The following is a 20,620-nucleotide window of genomic DNA, read 5'->3' as shown; positions in this document are numbered from 1 at the left end:
TGGGTCACATCTACACCGTACATTTAAAGCATTCTTAAAGCTTTCCTCCAAAGAATCCTAGGAGTTGCTCTGTTTGTCACAGAGTAAAAATTCCCAGCACCCTTGCCAGTACAGTTCCCAGGATTCTTTGGGGGGAGCTGTGACTATGGAAGTTGTATAAGAGTGTTTTAAAAACTATGGTATAGATGTGACCAGTGCTTTCAAAAAAAGTTTAGGGGTACTCTCATTTTGACTCAAGAAAGTCACAATTTTATAGTTCAAATCAGGAAAAAATAAATACAGTAAATGGAGAAAAGTACCAAGATTCAGAAAATGTTTAGGGGTATGCGTACCCCTGCGTACCTCCAGAAAAAAAGCACTGGGTGTGACCTTGGACTTGTTTCAGTAAGGCATAGGATGGTGAAAAGCACTGGGAAGTCTCGCATAGTGCTTGCTTGATGCAACAGCTTGTCCATACTTCCGCTTGTCCCATGCCTAGAAAGCACAGGTCCAATTGGTTTTCTGTTTGTCCTGTGCACTCTAGGCATGGACTACATTTGCCCCACAGTTTTCCCCTGGAAAGGGGGACCTGTCGCTTCTAGGTGATCGGGAAATGACACTGGTGCCCCATTCCTTTACCATCTGAAATGAGATGGCCAGGTGTGGTGGGCTGCCAGGCCTCACCAGCTCCTTTGCTGGCAGCTGGCCCTTTAAGTAGACCCTGATCTAGGACACAACTGGAATACTGTGTCCAGTTCTGGGCACCTCAGTTTAAAAAGGATATTGCAAAGCTGGATTGTGTGAAGAGGAGGGCAACAAATATGATCAAGGGTCTGGAAACCAAACCTTATGAGGAATGGCTGAGGGAGTTGGGTATGTTTAGCCTGGAAAAGAGGAGACTGAGAGGAGATATGGTAGCCATCTTCAAATATCTCAAGGGCTGTCCCAAGGAAAATGAAGTAAGCTTGTTTTCTCCTACTCTGGAGAGTAGGACTCGAACCAATGGCTTCAAGTTACAAGAAAGGAGGTTCTGACTAAACATCAGGAAGTAAGAAACATATGACAGTAAGAACTGTTCAAGAGTGGAATGGTCTCCCTCAGGAGGTGGTGGACTCCCCTTCCTTGGAAGTTTTGAAGCAAAGGTTGGATGGCCATTTGTCATGGATGCTGTAGTTGAAATTCTTGCATTGCAGGGGGTTGGACTAGTTGGCCGTTGGGGTCCCTTCCAACTCTACAGTTCTATGATCCTATGAGTATTTAACCTAGGACTTTTCAGCCAAACCTTGTACTGTACCACTGAGTTACAAGACACGGTTTCTGACCCCCACCCCACCCCTTATAGTCCAGGGGTGGGGAGCCTGTGGCCTTCCAGATGTTTTGGACTACACCTCCTATCGTCCCATTGGTCATGGTGTTTTCCAGCAATATAGATGGTTACATGTTCCCCATTCCAGGACAACACAGCATTGAGACAAAACTGGTGTTAGCAGGGGTGAATATATTCAAACTGCCAGAATGGAGGTTAGATCGGGTCATGCTCCATGGGGCATCAGTTGCCAGATAGTATAATAATATGCTATCCAGTTGCTCCTTAAAGCCAATCCTGTCCTTCACTGTCGCCATTTCAGGTTGACAAGGAAGGGGGAAATACACATTGGCCACTGTTCCATGTGATTACATTGAACTGAATATCCAGCTGCTAGAAAATCCACCTGCTAGAAAATCTCCCATCCTAATTGGTACCCATCCCTTGTCCTCTGTCTAATATATTCAGCCATGAGTTTAGGGGATCTCTGAAGGCATAAGTTGTCAGCTAGTCAGAAGCAAGCATTGACAGGGGAATTATGTCTAATCTCCTACATTCAGGGCCGATCATTCCAAAGGGCTTAAAGAATATTTGAAATAAAGAAAGGAACCTTCTCTTTCATAACTGATGGAGAAAAACCATGGCTTGCTTCTCAACAGCTGAAAAGGTTTACCCCTGCATAGTTAGGAAAGTCCGATGCTGTAAAGAAAAATATTGCATAGGAACCTGGAATGTAAGAACCATGAGTGGAGGTAAGCTGGATGTGGTCAAAAATGAGATGACAAGAATAAATATCGACATCCTGGGCATCAGTGAACTAAAATGGAAGGGAATGGGCGAATTCAGTTCGGGTGACTATCATATCTACTACTGTGGGCAAGAATCCTGTAGCAGAAATGGAGTGGCCCTCATAGTCAACAAAAGAGTGGCAAAAGCTGTAATGGGATGCAATCTCAAAAATGACAGAATGATCTCGATACGAATCCAAGGCAGACCTTTTAACATCACAGTAATCCAAGTTTATGCACCAACTACCAGTGCTGAAGAAAGTGAAATTGACCAATTCTATGAAGACCTACAACAACTTCTAGAAATGACACCAAAGAAGGATGTTCTTCTCATTACAGGGGATTGGAATGCTAAAGTAGGGAATCAAGAGATAAAAGGAACAACTGGCAAGTTTGGCCTTGGAGTTCAAAATGAAGCAGGGCAAAGGCTAATAGAGTTCTGTCAAGAGAACAAGCTGGTCATCACAAACACTCTCTTCCAACAACACAAGAGACGACTCTACACATGGATATCACCAAATGGGCAGCATCGAAATCAGATTGATTATATTCTCTGCAGCCAAAGATGGAGAAGCTCTATACAGTCAGCAAAAACAAGACCTGGAGCTGACTGTAACTCAGATCATCAGCTTCTTATAGCAAAATTCCAGCTTAAACTGAAGAAAGTAGGAAAAACCACTGGGCCAGTAAGATACAATCTGAATCAAATCCCTTATGAATACACAGTGGAAGTGAGGAACAGGTTTAAGGATTTAGATTTGGTGGACAGAGTGCCTGAAGAACTATGGATGGAGGCTCGTAACATTATACAGGAGGCAGCAACAAAAACCATCCCAAGGAAAAGGAAATGCAAGAAAGCAAAATGGCTATCCAACGAGGCCTTACAAATAGCGGAGGAGAGGAGGCAAGCAAAATGCAAGGGAGATAGGGAAAGATACAGGAAACTGAATGCAGATTTCCAAAAAACAGCAAGGAGAGACAAGAGGGTCTTCTTAAATGAGCAATGCAAAGAAATAGAGGAAAACAATAGAATGGGGAAAACCAGAGATCTGTTCAAGAAAATTGGAGATATGAAAGGAACATTTCGTACAAAGATTACCATAATCAAGGACAAAAGTGGTAAGGACCTAACAGAAGCAGAAGACATCAAGAAGAGGTGGCAAGAATACACAGAGGAATTATACCAGAAAGATATGGAGGTCTCGTACACCCCAGGTAGTGTGGTTGCTGACCTTGAGCCAGACATCTTGGAGAGTGAAGTCAAATGGGCCTTAGAAAGCATTGCTAATAACAAGGCCAGTGGAAGTGATGATATTCCAGCTGAACTATTTAAAATTTTAAAAGATGATGCTGTTAAGGTGCTACACCCAATATGCCAGCAAGTTTGGAAAACTCAGCAATGGCCAGAGGATTGGAGAAGATCAGTCTACATCCCAATTCCAAAGAAGGGCAGTGCCAAAGAATGCTCCAACTACCGCACAATTGCGCTCATTTCACACGCTAGCAAGGTTATGCTTAAAATTCTACAAGGCAGGCTTAGGCAGTATGTGGACCGAGAACTCCCAGAAGTGCAAGCTGGATTTCGAAAGGGCAGAGGAACCAGAGACCAAATAGCAAACATGCGCTGGATTATGGAGAAAGCTAGAGAGTTCCAGAAAAACGTCTACTTCTGCTTCATTGACTATGCAAAAGCCTTTGACTGTGTCGACCACAGCAAACTATGGCAAGTTCTTAAAGAAATGGGAGTGCCTGATCACCTCATCTGTCTCCTGAGAAATCTCTATGTGGGACAAGAAGCTACAGTTAGAACTGGATATGGAACAACTGATTGGTTCAAAATTGGGAAAGGAGTACGACAAGGTTGTATATTGTCTCCCTGCTTATTTAACTTATATGCAGAATTCATCATGCGAAAGGCTGGACTAGATGAATCCCAAGCCGGAATTAAGATTGCCGGAAGAAATATCAACAACCTCAGATATGCAGATGACACAACCTTGATGGCAGAAAGCGAGGAGGAATTAAAGAACCTTTTAATGAGGGTGAAAGAGGAGAGCGCAAAATATGGTCTGAAGCTCAACATCAAAAAAACCAAGATCATGGCCACTGGTCCCATCACCTCCTGGCAAATAGAAGGGGAAGAAATGGAGGCAGTGAGAGATTTTACTTTCTTGGGCTCCTTGATCACTGCAGATGGTGACAGCAGTCACGAAATTAAAAGACGCCTGCTTCTTGGGAGAAAAGCAATGACAAACCTAGACAGCATCTTAAAAAGCAGAGACATCACTTTGCCGACAAAGGTCCGTATAGTTAAAGCTATGGTTTTCCCAGTAGTGATGTATGGAAGTGAGAGCTGGACCATAAAGAAGGCTGATCGTCGAAGAATTGATGCTTTTGAATTATGGTGCTGGAGGAGACTCTTGAGAGTCCCATGGACTGCTAGAAGATCAAACCTATCTATTCTTAAGGAAATCAGCCCTGAGTGCTCCCTGGAAGGACAGATCGTGAAGCTGAGGCTCCAATACTTTGGCCACCTCATGAGAAGAGAAGACTCCCTGGAAAAGACCCTGATGTTGGGAAAGATTGAGGGCACTAGGAGAAGGGGACGACAGAGGACGAGATGGTTGGACAGTGTTCTCGAAGCTACGAACATGAGTTTGACCAAACTGCGGGAGGCAGTGCAAGACAGGAGTGCCTGGCGTGCTATGGTCCATGGGGTCACGAAGAGTCGGACACGACTAAACGACTAAACAACAACAAGTTAGCTAGCACAGCAAAGGCTATCTATATCTCACCCACAACCACCCGCATCCTTTTCTCTGGGTCAATGAGTCCCAGCAAAACTTATTTTATCTACTATGTATTTTGGAAAATGGTTTGTCTGCATGTTCTCTGCAGGTTAATCCACCTCTTGATATATTGTCGCCATACTCAGTACAAGGATTTCTTCATAGACAATTTAGATGCCATGTGCCATTTTGAATCAAGACGATGGACTAAAAACATGGTTTTAGTGTGTGACTTTGTCCATTTTTCGAATAGCTTCAGCCACCTCTTGAGATATCATCACCAAACGTGGCCTGAGGACTCATGAGGTGTTTGGGGGTGGGTGAGTTCTTAGGTTGATGTTTTGAATCAAGATGGCACACCAAAATGTGACATTGGCATGACTTCACCCAATCCTTGGTGTGACAGGTTGAAATTCACAAATTACACTAACCATTTATAAAAATCAGATTTATTTTTGTTGTTTGTTTGTTTCTAAAATTCCCAGGAAGTGCTGGGCCCTCCCTGCTAGTTTAAAATATTTACATATTGCTTTTCTTAGGGGGGGGGGAGTTCATAAATTTCATAGTAAGCTTTTACTACAAAACAAATGTGGTCAAGATCTCAACATGTAAAGGGCTGCTGTTATTGTTATTAGTATTATTTAATTTTTGTTTCCAATCTTTCACCATAAAATCCCAAGGGGAGTGAAAGCATAAGACGAGTCTGCAGGATTACGCCAATGCCCCTTTTATTCCAGCATCCTGTTTTCACCAATCAGATTTCTGTGGGAAACCTACCAGCAGGACCCAAAAACTCCCTGACCACTTGTGAGTCCCAGCAACTGGTATTCAGAGAAATAGCGCCCCTCAGTGGCAGAGCTTCATGTTCCGGCACTGGGGGTGGAAAGTAGACGGGGGCATGGCTGGCGCGCATCCCGGGGGCGTGACACACCACCCACAGGGGCGTGGCATGCTGCCTGCAGGGGCATGGTGCCCAGCATGGGGGGGCCAGCCGCGATGGCACACCACTGCGATCATGTTGCCGGGGGCAGTGCGCTCCCCCCACCCCCCTCTTCCTCTGCCTATGGTGCCCCTGACATTGGAGGCAGAACATAGACATTATGCTAGTTTCATCCTCCATGAATCTGTCTTTTAAAGCCATCCAAGCCAATGGCCAATGCAATTGAAAAACATAATATCAAAATCAGTTAACACAATCTACAGCAGAAAGAAGAGGGTGGATCCTGAAACATGTATTTCCCACCCTCAAAGAAAAGAGTAAAGGTAAAGGGACCCCTGACCAATAGGTCCAGTCGCAGACGACTCTGGGGTTGTGGTAGACTTGCACTTAACTGGACATTTACTCTGACTGCCTAGGCTTCGGCAATGGGGCTAATTGCAAGTGATCTGTGGAAGTACCCATGCACAGAGAGACACTTAGACAGAACCCAGGGAATCAATGTACAGTGGTACCTCAGGTTACAGCCGCTTCAGGTTATAGATGCTTCAGGTTACAGACTCCGCTAACCCAGAAATAGTACCTCGGGTTAAGAACTTTGCTTCAGGGTGAGAACAGAAATCGTGTGGCGGTGGTGGTGGCGGTGGCGGCGGCGGTGGCGGCAGCAGCGGCGGCAGCAGCGGGAGGCCCCATTAGCTGAAGTGGTACCTCAGGTTAAGAACAGTTTCAGGTTAAGAGCGGACCTCCAGAACGAATTAAGTTCTTAACCAGAGGTACCACTGTATTGGTCAGGAGGGGAGAGACAATGTCTGACAAGCAGTTTTCACCTCCAGACAGATTGTTTAATGACAGGTAGAATCCTTGCTGACATATTTTCATACAGGCATTTTATTTTTTAAAGTACAGAACCTGGAGCACTGAATTTAGGATCTGAAAAATTAGAAATTGAGAGGAACCAAAACTAATGGATTGATCTGTCCCTCAAAAAGAACCAATCTCCCTAGCTTTGTAGCTTCTCATTGGCAGAATATTTTTGATTTGTTGAGCATTCAGTCATGCATGTGTTGTCAATTTGCTGCCAAGCCACGTAGGTGTTAATCTGCAAAAAGTCAAAACAACTTAAGCCTAAAGTACTTTAAAGACTACCTGATCCCTTTTGCACCACCTCAGTCCCCGAGAGCCTCTGGTGGGGCACTTAGAATCATAAAATGGTAGAGTTAGAAGGTACCCCAAAGGTCATGTAGTCCAACTGCCTGCAATGAAGGAACCACCCAACTTCTCTTTAAAAACCTCCAATGGAGAGCCTACCACCTTCTGAGGCAGTCTATTCCACTGTCAAACAGTTCTTACTGTCATAAATGTCTCCCTATTGTTTAGTTGAGTGTTTCCCAAAGTGGGTGATACCACCCCCTGGAGGGCACTGGAAGAGTCCAGGGGTACTGTAGTAGCCTTGGGTACAATTGGGGGGGGTGCTGCTAAATAAAAATAAGGGGGCCTAGGCCACCTCCTTGCCCAGTTTTGAAAAACCATATGTACATGTTACATCTGTTGTGTAGTGACTCTTACTGATGTGTCTTATTTACAACATCTTTCTTTGCTGTGTTGTAGGACATAGGTACAAGTATAGAAACATAAAAGAGTGTCAATTTTTCACTGCATTATTCTGTTTGTTTGCTTAAATAAGGTGGATTTCCAGGGGGCACTGAGTAATATATTTTTTTCCTGAAAAGGGGGCGGTAGGCCTCTGCTTTAGTTTGGGAGCCTCTGCTTTAGTTAGAATATCCTTTATTGTAATTTGAATCTATTGCTTTGGGTCCTTCCCTCTTGAGCAGCAGAAAGCAAGCTTTGATCCATCACCCACAGGAAAGCCCTGCAGATATTTGAAGATGGCTCTCATGTTACCCTCTCAATCTTCTCTTTCCTCATAAATATTCCTTATAAGGCTTGGTTTCCAGACCCTTTATCCTCTTGGTCACTCCCATCTGTACATGTTCCAGTTTGTCAATATGCTTCTTAAACTGTGGTGCCCAGAACTGGACACAACACTCCATGTGGGGTCTGACAAAGGCAGAATAGCATGGAACTATTATTTCCTTTGATATGGATGCTAAACTTCTGTTGATGCAGCCTAGAACTGAAACTAGCCTATTTTGATCCTGCATCACACTGTTTGCTCAGATTAAGTTTGTCAACTACTTATTGTCCAATATGGCAGAGGTTTGGTTGGCCTTTACTGGGAATTGAGCCTCTACAGCAGGCATCCTCAAACTTCGGCCCTCCAGATGTTTTGGACTACAATTCCCATCTTCCCCGACCACTGGTCCTGTTCGCTAGGGATCATGGGAATTGTAGGCCAAAACATCTGGAGGGCCGCAGTTTGGGGATGCCTGCTCTACAGTGGCAGGCCCTGCCTTGTGGATCTCCCTGCCAGTAGAGGTTCAGCATAATTCTTTTAGATGTTCCCTAAAATTTAAAAGCAGCATTATTCCAGACAGGCCTTTGAGATGTGAGTTTCTTTTTACAAACTTGTATTTATTGATGGTTGTTTTCTTTTGGTTTTTTGGATGTTTTATTGATGGTTTTATCTTACTGTAATTTTGTGTGCTGCATAACATCTTGCTGTATTTTTTATGAAATGGAGATCTATAACAAATGAAACAAACAATCATTCCCCTGTCCTTACCCCCAACCCTCCAGCTTGGTCTTCTGAATGTGCTGATCTGCCTTTCGTTGTGTATTCCAATACACAATATGATCCCAAGCGACTCACTGTAGCCTGGTTCTGTATTCAGCAAACACTTACCCTATAAACAACACATCCATCGTAAACTCTTATTATCATTCTCCCAGCTGCTCTCAGGCTTTCAGAACCCCATTATGATAATGATAATTTTAAAAAAAGAAGAATCTTAGGACAGTGTGATTTGAGGCAGAAGTATATTTACACTGTGAATTGTTTGTCAAGGACCCACAGAGAGAGGAGAGGGAGGGAGGGAGAGAAAGATGCCTGTGCAGTCATTTTCGGGAGCAAACCGATTCTCCCCTACCTTTTGTTCCTTAATTTAAAGCTGTAGCTTCTGAAATCCAGGCTAATATTGACATTGTCCTAAGCTTTCTCTTCTTTCCTCAGCCATAAGGACCTTGAGCAATGTCCTTGTTTACTTCACTTTAAGCAGAAAAGAAGCTCAGCCAAAGACCCATTTACACCAGCAACATATCCTCAGAGCACCCCAGTACGTAGATGCTTCTTACTCGGATGCCCAGAAACAGACCATGGATGCCACAGCACTAAATACCAGAGGATGAGGGCCGAGGTGTTGAGCTGGTTAATTCATTGGATTATTCCACTGAATAATAATAATAATACTTATTAAAGGGAGGAAGGCTGTGGGTGGCAACAGTCATTTTGGAAGAATTCTACATTTTAGAAGAGGCATTCTCCTTTTCTAATTCATTATGTTATTTATTTATTTATTTATTTCACAGATTAATACAGCACTGGATTGTATTATATATTATATTATAATAAAACCTCAAAGTTGTTTATAAAAAGAATATCAGTTACAAACAACTATTTAAAACATTCAAAACTATTTAAAATCAACAATAAGTTAAAAAAGCAAAAACACAGTAAAACACTTCTTTTTAAAAAAACTTGTATGCTAAAAAGGAACAAATAAACACTGCCCTTGGGGACAGTCATATATTTTTGTTTCTTGCTTATTTCCTGTACAATGTCTCAGGAAGCAACTCTATTTCCACAAAGCACGTGAATAGAGAACCATTGGTTAGCTCCCATGAAACAGGAGTGTGACAGCTATATTGTTGGAAGGGAGGGGGACCACTTCTGCTCCAGGCCTATGGATACATACCCCCTACCCCACCCCCACCCCAAAAAATCTTATTCCCTCTTCCTTTTACTAGGCATAGACAATATAGAACCTTGAATAAATAAAGGAGCCTGTCTTACTCTCTCTTTGCTTCCCATTTATTTGTGTTAGTATTACACAGCTCAACTCATTTTTGTTTCATTTTCAGCAAGTCACGGACTGATCCAGAAGAGGGAGGCAGTTATGGGGTTTGGCACCGCCCATGAGGCAGGAACCAGGGCAGAGGAAAGGTCAGAGCCCTCAGATGGAGAAGGCACACAGGTTAAGGGTGCCAACCCAACCGGGAAGAAAATAAGCTTTAACCAATAACGGATCTTCAATACAGGTGAGGGATGGGCCAGTGGATGTAGCTTCTGAAATGCTATCCTTATGGGCAGGGATAGGGAACCTCTGGACCTCCAGATGCTGCTGCACTACAATTCCCATCATACTTGACCACTAGCCATGCTGGCTGGGGCTGATGGGAGGCAGAGTGAAGGCACCATTGTTCCTCTTCCCTCTCTTAAAGATTCCGCACCACATACACAGATAATTTCCCCAAGGGCAAAGGCTAAATCCTTTTATTAGGGTCATCCAACCAGAACATCCCCCTGCCCCCCACCCACTTACCCTGCACATCCTCCAGAATTTTGCTGATCAAAATAGTGACACCTTGGTAGCATCCCTATTACCATGCCAAGGTCTCTACCCAGCACCCTGATATATCATTATACACATTGCTGAAGGCTCTACTCTGCCTTGTGCACATTGGTATACTCAGCATCCCGTGAATTTATAAGCCGAAAGTGTGTTCGTTCGTCAGAATAGATATACTATGGAGGAGTGAGTGATAATATGGTATCAACAGTTCAAAAATATACCTCAGCAGCTGGGTGTGCAAAACAGTAGCTTCCCACTAAAAGTTCATGTTCATGTTTTTATATCCATGCTAGAAATAGGGAGCCATTCCCCTCCACACACACACATACTAGGGATTATGAGCCATGGAGGATAAGCAACAGTAGGAGGTAGTGCCCACTGGATTGGTGGAGCAGAAAGCAGCTCTAGATAAAGCCAGAGCGAATGACAGGCAGAGCCATCTAATTCTAATTTTTGTCCCCATCCTCCTCCCTGCTGAGCTCTACAAGTGCGATAACACAGAGACTGAGGAGGAGGAGGCTGGCAGGCAGTGCTACCCCCTGGACAGGTTGTAAACCAGAAAGGTGGCAGGTGGGGTCAAGTTGAGGGCTCACTGAGGTTGGTGGGACCATGCTCCATCTGCCCAAATGGACTAGCCCCCACCGAAAACTTATAAATGGCATTCCCAAAGGCAAAGAAATGGGGAGGGAAAGAAACATAGATTCAACAGAGTCAAGGAATAGAGACTGCCCCCAGTAAATAAGGACATTTGTAGTGCATCACATTGCTTCCCAGATGGAAATTCTTCAGGGCTCAATAAAGTAATCCTTCACAACATTTGTTCTCAAACATTGCCTTCGCTTGGTGCAGGGAGGGCCCTACAATGAGGCAGAGTGAAGCATCTGCCTCAGATGGCAGATACTGAAGGGCTGAGAGTGGATAGAGATGGGAGTGGCCTCCCTTGTACACTTTATGTTTTCCTGCGGCCCTCAACTGCAGTGGAAGTCACTGTCCTTTCACCAGTATTGGAGTACAATTCCACTACCTAACCAGGTGCTTTCTTCATGTGCCTTGGCGGAGGGTACCATCTTGTCCTTTGCCTCAGCCAGCAAAGCGTCAGCCCCGACTTGGTGGCAGGCTCACGGCATCAGAAAAATTGACATATGGCCCTAGTCTGCTAACATTAACCTACTAACATTAGCTTCAGTTCTTCCTTGTCCATGCTTAGCCATCAAGCAAGGCTGACCGTAGCTGTCTCAGGAATACATGTCGGTTCAGCTCAGAGTCCTTCCACACCAAATAGGTGTTCCTCCGCAAGTAGCGGAACAGCCCCAACTTGCGATGCAGAACTGCTTTGTCTGTCCCATCTAGGACAACCCAGATCATACTGGCTTTGCTGTCCAGCAGCTGCCAAGATTGAGCTACCTCGAGCTCAAAGTTACACCATCGGCTCTCCAGGAAGTGACTGGAGACAACCGTGATGACTTTCCGGCTGCTCTGGAAGCCTTGTTTGATAATGTTGGTGATGACAGGCACTCCAGGGATGAAATCTCTATAGAAGAAGCAGAGGTGGAAGCTAGGCACTCCCATTTCTAGAGTTTCCTCCAGCTCCCGTGTCACCCACTCCTGGTCTCTGCTGGAGTAAATGACAAAGGCATCGTAGACGTTGTCCTCAGCATAGCGACGGCGTCCACTGAGCAACACTGCCAAATAATACAGGTGAAAATAGTACTTATAAACCAGAATCAAAGATAAGACTAGAACCACAGAAATGGTCGTTGAGATGGCCACTGTGGCTGTACTGATGTGGCAAGAAGCTAGGTCAAAATTCATCAGACAGACATCTCTTAAGTGCTTGGGACTGTGGCAGATCATGTTTTCAGCATGCCGGAGGAAGTTCCTGTTCTCTTTGGCCCACTGCAAGAAATGCAAGTTCTCACAGGAGCAATCAAAAAGATTCTGAGAGAGGTCCAGATTCTTCAGGCTGCTGGGCAAATTCTGCAGATCCTTCTCTGTTAAAACAGACAACTGGTTGCTATGGAAATCCAGGATACTGAGGGCTTGGAGGTGGACATAGGCCTCTGGATGGAGGCCCAGGAGCTTGTTGTGACTGATGTTCAGTTCGCGGAGCTCATGGAGTCTGGCTAGGCTGTTAAGGGAGAGGTATTGCAGCCGACAATTGGAAATGTCCAAGATTTGTAGACTGCTGAGGTTCTTTAAGGTGTTAACCAACTTATTGTTTTCAAAGGTGTTGCCAGCCATTTTCAGCACTTGCAGACTTTTCAACCCACAAAATGTACAGTCTGACTGAATATTTGTGCGGGTGTGGGAAATATCAAGGTAGATGAGATTTGGAAGGCACAGAAAAACAGGGACCTCTCCTGCTCCATTGAGTGTGGTGTGTTGTAAATCCATCATTTCCAGTTTGGGGAGGCCATAGCACTCAGCCTGTAAACCGATTCTAACATTGAAGCTAAGATTCAAATACTTCAAATTTGGAACCCCTTTTCTGAGGCAGAGCCAGCAAAGGTCAGCAGCAAGCTCATTCTGACTGAGATCCAGGGTCTCGAGCTTCTGCAGTCCCTGAAAGTCCTCCTTAAATCCAACAAGCTGTTGGGTGCGGGTGATGCGGAGTGATCTTAACTCCTTCAAGGAAGACAACCTCACTGAAGGCACCTGTCTAAATCTGCCGTTCTTGAATTCAAGATGGCGTATGCTTGAGTTTTCTGGAAAATTTGACACATCTTTTATGTAGGTATCTACCAGTCGTATAGTGGAGAAGTTGTTCAAGCAAAGAGAGAGGTCATCTGTATTATCAACATCACCATTAATGCAGAATAGAGTTATCTCCTGCAAGTGCATATGACATAGGGCATCCAAGATACCTTTAGTGAAAGTCTGCAACTTCTTAATGTTCCTATATTCTCCTAACACTAAACTGTTAGTATGTAAGCCAGTCAGATTCTGGAGGCTTGCTTGCATAATGGTGCTACTCTCAAAGCAGCCTCTCAAAGATAGTTTCTGAAGGTGAAGTCCTGCAATGGCATTTACCTCAATATGTTTTATGTCATTCCTAGATAGCACAAGTGTGAGGTTCTGGCTTGACAATGCATCCAAATCTCCTACCGAAATGGAAGATATCTTGTTTGCTTGGAGGCTCAAAAACTTTAGAAATAGTAGGCGGGAAAAATATCCAGGAAGCTTCAATGAATCAATGTAGTTGTTTCCCAGATTCAGTTCTTGGAGAGATGTCATTTGTCCAATGGGCAGGTTGTCCAGGGAGTATAGTTCAGTTTGTACAGCTACCAGTCTTTGCAAGGATGTCAAATCATGAAAAGCTCTTGCACCCAGGAAATGGAGAGGATTGGCAGTCAGGATCAAGACAGAAAGGTTACAGAGACCAACAAACGCATTGTCTTCTATATTCTGGATGTTGCATCTATTGTTGAAAAAAGAGAAGAGAATCTGAAAACAGGGGACTGCTCATGGGCTCCATGCAGCCATCAACCTCTTTAAGCTCATGGGCACATTTGGACTTTTTGGGAAATGCTGAGGCTGTCATTCCCTCTGGTTCCATCTCTCACCCTTCCACAAACAGAGGCAATTTGTGTGTGCATGTGTACACACACACACTCTCTCTCTCTTCTCTTCACTATTCCAAGGTATCTGGTTAAAAGTCAGATCCATCAGAATTAATCTGAACCTTGAAAAACTGAAAGAGGAACTGGGAAATTATGTCACTCTTCCAAATTCATTTCTTTGTACTTTTCAAGGGAGATAAGGGTAATCCCTGTGACTACTCATGACCAAGGAGGCAGTGACTGGAGGTGGGGGTGTAAAATATTCTGCATCAACAGAAGTATAATGTCCAGATCAGCTGACATCATAGTCCCACTCTGTTCTGCCTTGGTCAGAACAATCTGGAATACTGTGTACAGTTTTGGGTGCCACAATTTAAGAAGGATATTGACAAGCTGGAACGTGTGCAGAGGAGGGCAACCAAGATGATCAAGGGTCTGGAAACCGAGCCTTATGAAGTAGAAGACTGAGATGATTTATGATAGCCATCTTCAAATATCTAAAGAGCTGTCCCAAGGAAGATGGAGCAAGCTTGTTTCCTCCTGCTCTGAAGGGTAGGACATGAAACAATGGGTTCAAGTTAGGTGAGCCTTGGGATCCCTACCAGGTCTACAATTCTATGATTCCCAGGTGCCAGGGGAACATCTCAAAGTTGCCATTGTGCCTACAAGTATTATTGTGCCTACAAGTGCCACACTGGTGACCCCTTAGTCAAACACACAAGCACATGTGCATACTGCTATGGTGGTGTGGGCAAAGGATGACCTTCCACTTTCACAGTCTCATTCACAGGCTTTTAAAAAAATGAGAGTATCATTTGGCAATCTTCTCTATGTCAAAGTGAGAGTTAAAATATTTGAAATTGGGCGGGGGGGGGCACTGATTTACCAGAAAAAAAATTGAGCAGAAGTTTCTGTCTTAAACTTTTGCCTCTTTTCAAATAATTAATGAATTACTTCATATTTCAACATAAATCTAAGTGGTTTACCATAGCAGTGAAATGAACCCATACAAGGAATGCAATTTTAAAAAATACTCTCTAAATCGAATACAATACTAATAATAATTCCAGATTTTAAGGGAAATGATTAATTTAAACAAAATACATAAATAAGACAGCAAATCATAGAGAAATCAAAATCCATCAAGATGACATCACAATGCACTGTAATGACAGTACACATAACAATATGAAAATATCAAACGTAAGTATTGGCCCAAATAACTACATACTGTATAATATTGAAATCACCAAAATCATTCACATATACATTTTTCTTTGAGCTGATGATTGAAAATTAGCCACAGCTTGTAGGAGCAGCAAATACTGGATTTTGGAGGAGGTTAAATTCCTGTGCCACTACCAGGATAATATACTTCCACATGCACCAGAAATTAGTGGAATTTATCCTCACCCCAAAGATAAGGCAAGCCCTTGATTATCCTGCTCACATACACCCCAACTAACTGTAGGGAGGAGCCCAGTCAGATGGGCAGGGTAGGTAAAGGTAAAGGTAAAGGTACCCCTGACAGTTAAGTCCAGTCGCAGATGACTCTGGGGTTGCGGTGCTCATCTCGCTTTATAGGCCAAGGGAGCTGGCATTTGTCCACAGACAGCTTCCAGGTCATGTGGCCAGCATGACTAAGCCGCTTCTGGCGAACCAGAGCAGCGCACGGAAACGCCATTAACCTTCCCGCTGTAGCGGTACCTATTGATCTACTTGCACTTTGATGTGCTTTCAAACTGCTAGGTTGGCAGGAGCTGGGACCAAACAACGGGAGCTCACTCCGTCGCGGGGATTCGAACCGCCAACCTTCTGATCGGCAAGCCCTTGGCTCTGTGGTTTATTATATTATTATTATTATTATTATTATTATTATTATTATTTGGTCCCACTAACTGATCTTGAACTTTAAAATCCTAAATGGCATGGACCCAGTATAACTCAGAACATATACCAATTCAAACCATTGGGATTGGGGGAGCCATGGCTTCTACATGTAGCTGGACTCCAACTCCCATCATGGCCAATAATCAAAGATGATGGAAGACATAGCCCAACAGTATCTGGCACTCTTGAAGTTTCACATCCTTTCATTAGAACAGGGTGTGTGTTTTTCCGACTGAGGGCCATATTCTTTTCTCGGCAACCTTCAACTGGTGGATTAAGTGGTGGATGCAGAAGTGGGGAGAGCAAAAGAATGTAAATTTTACCTTCTGCACAAGTGGCACATGCCTCTTGCCTCCATCCAAGCAAGCAAGCAAGAAGCATTATCAAAACTTAAGCACACATTGCAGCTATACAAAAAAAAAAAAAAACTTGTAGAGGGTGGAAAGCAGGGTCATGGGGAGGGTCCCAAGAACCATACAGACATGCCTGGAGACCCCCACCCCAGTAGCATTACGTAGCAGATGCTGTAGTGTTTGCACCAACTATTAACATTTGCACCACCTTTGCATCTCAATGAAGCAAATCAACATGACATGAAGCCAATTGGGCCAGTGGTCTCAGCTATAAAAATACACTACTTTACCTAGTGAGGTCCAGAAACTTCAGTGCGAAGAGTGGTGAGAAATAATTTGAGGTCAGGATTTCCAGTGGGTTGAAGCTTAGATCCAGGCTCTGGGCGGAATTTGGAATATCAGGTGGGATAACACTGAGGTTGAGCTCCATGCAATTGTAAGTGATACCTGGGATCACCTGAAACAAGAACAGGTCATTTCTATAAAACTGTGTTTACAAAGATGCTACACATTGTTAGGGGTGACCAAGCAACAATTTGCACAACAGAGCTCAGTGGGACAAGACTTAATTTACCTTCTGTCACAGCCATCATAGTGACTTAACCATAGTGACTTAGCTGCGAGAAAAACATGTTCCCCTCTTTATGTCCAACTCTCTTGGGTGCAGGAATGTAATTCCAGCTATTTACAATTTCTGTTTAACCCACAGGAAAGAAGGGCTTTCTCGCTAGCTAGGTTCAACGCTAAGCCCTCTAACCTCCGCTGGGGTAGGTTCGCAGGGACGGCAGAAGGAGACAGGATCTGCCCATGCGACGCCCATCTGGTTGAAACTTCAGCCCGTATGGTCCTTAAATGCAAAAATGTATGACGATATCCGCCAGCAGTATCTGGACCAACTATATATTCCAAAATGGAAACCGGAGATAGAGGTTATACTCTTCCTATTACAGGGGAGAGACCAGGAGCGTACAAAGACTGTAGCTAAGTTCCTCTATTTGATCTTTTGCCGCCGAAGTACACTACAGGATCCTGCCCCCATTAGAGACCCACAGAGGTGAAATAGATTGCTGGCCTTCTCCCCCTTTTGGCAAGTGACTGTACTGATAAGTTGGTGACATGATTGTACTGGACTATGTATTTTAAATGTTTGAAAATGATGCCAATAAAGGTTTTGATTGATTGATTGATTGATTGATTGATTGATTGACTGACTGACTGACTTAACCAGAAGGGAGAGTGGGAAGGGCAAGGCAGTAAAGCACTGGGACAGGAGCCTTGTTAAAGGCTACAAACACACCATAGATTTAAACACATTTAAAGCACATGACTTCCCCTGGGAAAGTGTGGGAAATATAGTTTAGACTTCACAGAGCTACAATTCCTACCACCCTTAACAAACTAGTGTTCTGCGGGGGAAGGCATGTGCTTTACATCAGGCATGCTGAGCTGGGCCCCACATGGGGGAGCTGTTGTGTATGCATGATGTCACACGCACAAGGCAAAGCCTCCCATCAGGCCATACCTGCTGGGACGTGTGGGTGCCTGTCAGGACGCTCTGGTGATTGAGGCAGGTGTGTGTGGAGGGCATAAATCACCCTCCACCTCCACCTTGTGCTCACCCAAGGGTGACAGGGGATGGCATCCCCCTCAGTATTGGGGGGGTGTTCTGCCCCCTGCCTCAAAATATTGAGGGGGCTGAAGCCCCATACCCAGCACCCCTGCTTGGCATGTACTTTAAATGTTTGGTGTGTATGCACAGCCTTGCTATTTCACTACAACCAGAATGAATCTGTGCTTTCTTTGGCCCCTTAGAATACTCACTGATGGGCACTAGGAGAAACTGGGTACAAGAAGGCTTTGATATTTGCATTAACACACACACTCCTGTTTCCAACAACTTTGGTTTACAAAAGGAAAAAACCCAGCACTCTGAGTCAATAGATTCAGAGATATCGGCAGGGGGAGAGAAAAAGCTCCAGAGGAAGGCTCAGTGGCAAAATAGCTGCTTTGCATTCATGGAATCATAGAAATACAGAGTTAGAAAGAACTCAAAGGGTCATCTAGTCCAAGCCCCAAGCAATGCAGAAAGTCCTAAATTCAATCCTTCGCATCTCCAGGTAGGACTGGGCAAGATTCCTCCTCTGAAATCCTGGAGACTTCCTGCCAGTCAATGTGGAAATTACTGAGTTAGATTGATCAGAGTGGTCTGAGTCAGTACAAGCCAGCTTCCTACACCCCTATTTCACAAAGGCAAACTAGTAAATTACACCTTTGTATGTGCACACCCAAAGTCATGGTGCCTAGAGCAGTGTTTCTCAACCTTTTTTGGGCAAAGGCACACTTGTTTCATGAAAAAAATCACGAGGCACACCACCATTAGAAAATGTTAAAAAAATTAACTCTGTGCCTATATTGACTATATATAAAGTAATTCTCCCACGGCACACCAGGCAACATCTCGCGGCACACTAGTGTGCCACGGAACAGTGGTTGAGAAACACTGGCCTAGAGCATCTAAGCGCAGCTGTGTTGTTCCGACAGCTGAGGCTGAAAATCCTACAAGTGCTTATCTCTCCTCTAATCGCAGTAAGAACACTAGGACAATGGACATTACTCTGCCTAATGGCTGGCACTGTCCAGAGGAAACATCAGCTCATATTCCAAAAGCACACCTACCTCCAAGCAGGGGTTGAGGCTTCTGATTATCATCTGGGACTGGAAAAACAGAGACAAAGAGAATGTGATGATCAGTGAAGGACAGAGGCAACCATTCCTGGGCATCTTCCAGTGGCAGGAACGAAACACAAAGTTTGAAGAGAAAAAAACAACATTAACAAAAGGAGAGTTGCATCGCCACACGAGGCCTAGTAAGAGCCATGAAGGGCAGAGAGCTGTGTCTAGAGAGACGCACTGGAAGAAGGAAGTGAAATTGAAAACAGAACAGCTTGGGTTCGTGTTTAGGCAGGGTTCGTGTTTCTTGCTGGTAAATGAAGTTAGAAAGGCATGATGTCCACAGAATGCTAAGAGGAAGTTGCGTTTCAGCATGTGATTTCCCCTCAGCCGATTAGGCAGTGGGTTAAGCTACACATTCTATGGAGTTCTGTCCATAGCTGTGGGCAGTGCTTCTGAATACCAGTTGCCGGAAATTACAGGAAAGGAGTGAGCTCTTGTGTTCGAATGCTGTTTGCCCACAAGCTTGGCCACTGTCAGAACAGGATGCTGGACTAGCTCACTCGTGGTCCTGATCCAGCAGTTCTTATGTTCTTTCATTATGTACTGTATTTCTTCCTTCCCTTTCTTTTGATGTATTCTTTAATAAATTTATGTGATGTATTATTTAACAAATTACATTTTTAATTCCACATAATTACAAACATACACGAACAAGAATGCAACATACAATACACTCATCATATTATTCAAATATATTATGTGATTTGTAGATTGCTTCTCAAGAGATTTACAAGACAATAAAACCTCTACAGAACAGTGTGTGTGTGTGTGTGTAACACACACACACACACACACACACACACACACGTATATATGAGATCAATTATATAGATATAAATAGTGCTCGAAAGGAGCTAATTCAATTAACTAACTCACTGAATTGATTAAAAAAATATTTGAATTACACCTGAAGTGGGTGAAATAAACATGAATTTTGTAATGAAACTTTTTGGGGGGGGGGTATTAATTTCACTTTTAGTTCAATAATGTATGTATAGGGCATTCATCATACTTAGCTCTGTGTTTGACTGTGGCCATAACAGTCAGCAATTTTACCAATCTGAAAAGTGATGTTGCTGTTTAAGCTTAAAGATCATAATTGTTAGAAAAATGAAACCACTTTTCACATTAGACTGTCTCTGTGTTTTGACATTTTTGTTAGTCTTCTTAAGTGTATTTTAAACTTTAGAAGAGCAGCTCGTAAAATTTTGAAGGCTGGGGAGAAGATGATAAGAACCACGGGAATGAATTGTGAATTTAACTGGAACAAAATTTGATGTTGTTGTTTATTAAATTTGTATAACATCATTTATTCATAGATCTAGTTGAGTTTGGTCCTTTTTTGGAGAGCAAAAGTTTGATCAAGAACTAAATCCTTTTTGGAGGGGGCAAACTGAAACTGGAACTAACTCCTTATTAAAATTAAAATTTCAAGCACCGAGATAAACAAAAACACAATTTAGAGTAACAACAGCAGCAACAGCTGCTGCAGGAGCAGAAGCAACAACAGCAAGGCCAGCCCAAGACACCTGAGGTGAACCACAAAATGGTGATTCCCGCCCCCACCAGGTAAGAAGAGATGAACATCAGGAACATAGGAAAAATTAAGATCTTCATTGGAAACAAGAGTGAATATCAAATTAACTTCACCCAACAGTTGAAGTGGGAATCAAAGGCAGTCACCAGGGATGGGGAAGCTGCTCTGAATGACACCAAGTGGGTGCAGACCCCAGAGGGCAGCCCCCACCATTTCCTC

General features: G+C 43.7%; 1 protein-coding gene across 1 annotated transcript; it reads right to left on the bottom strand.

Moving 5' to 3' along the window:
- Positions 1–9,241: 9,241 nt before the first annotated feature.
- Positions 9,242–19,027, bottom strand: TLR4 (toll like receptor 4). The gene is made up of 3 exons (XM_035112378.3): positions 18,808–19,027; positions 16,422–16,588; positions 9,242–13,746 (listed from the first exon to the last, which is right to left on the bottom strand). The coding sequence occupies exons 1-3, from the start codon at positions 18,910–18,912 to the stop codon at positions 11,532–11,534; spliced, it is 2,487 nt and encodes an 828-aa protein (XP_034968269.1). The 5' UTR covers positions 18,913–19,027; the 3' UTR covers positions 9,242–11,531.
- Positions 19,028–20,620: the final 1,593 nt, after the last annotated feature.

This window comes from Zootoca vivipara, chromosome Z2 (assembly GCF_965207765.1).
Source record: "Zootoca vivipara chromosome Z2, rZooViv2.hap1.1, whole genome shotgun sequence".
NCBI lineage: Eukaryota > Metazoa > Chordata > Lepidosauria > Squamata > Lacertidae > Zootoca > Zootoca vivipara.
The sequence above is the reverse complement of the archived record's forward strand: the minus strand, read 5'-3'. Positions and strand labels throughout refer to the sequence as shown.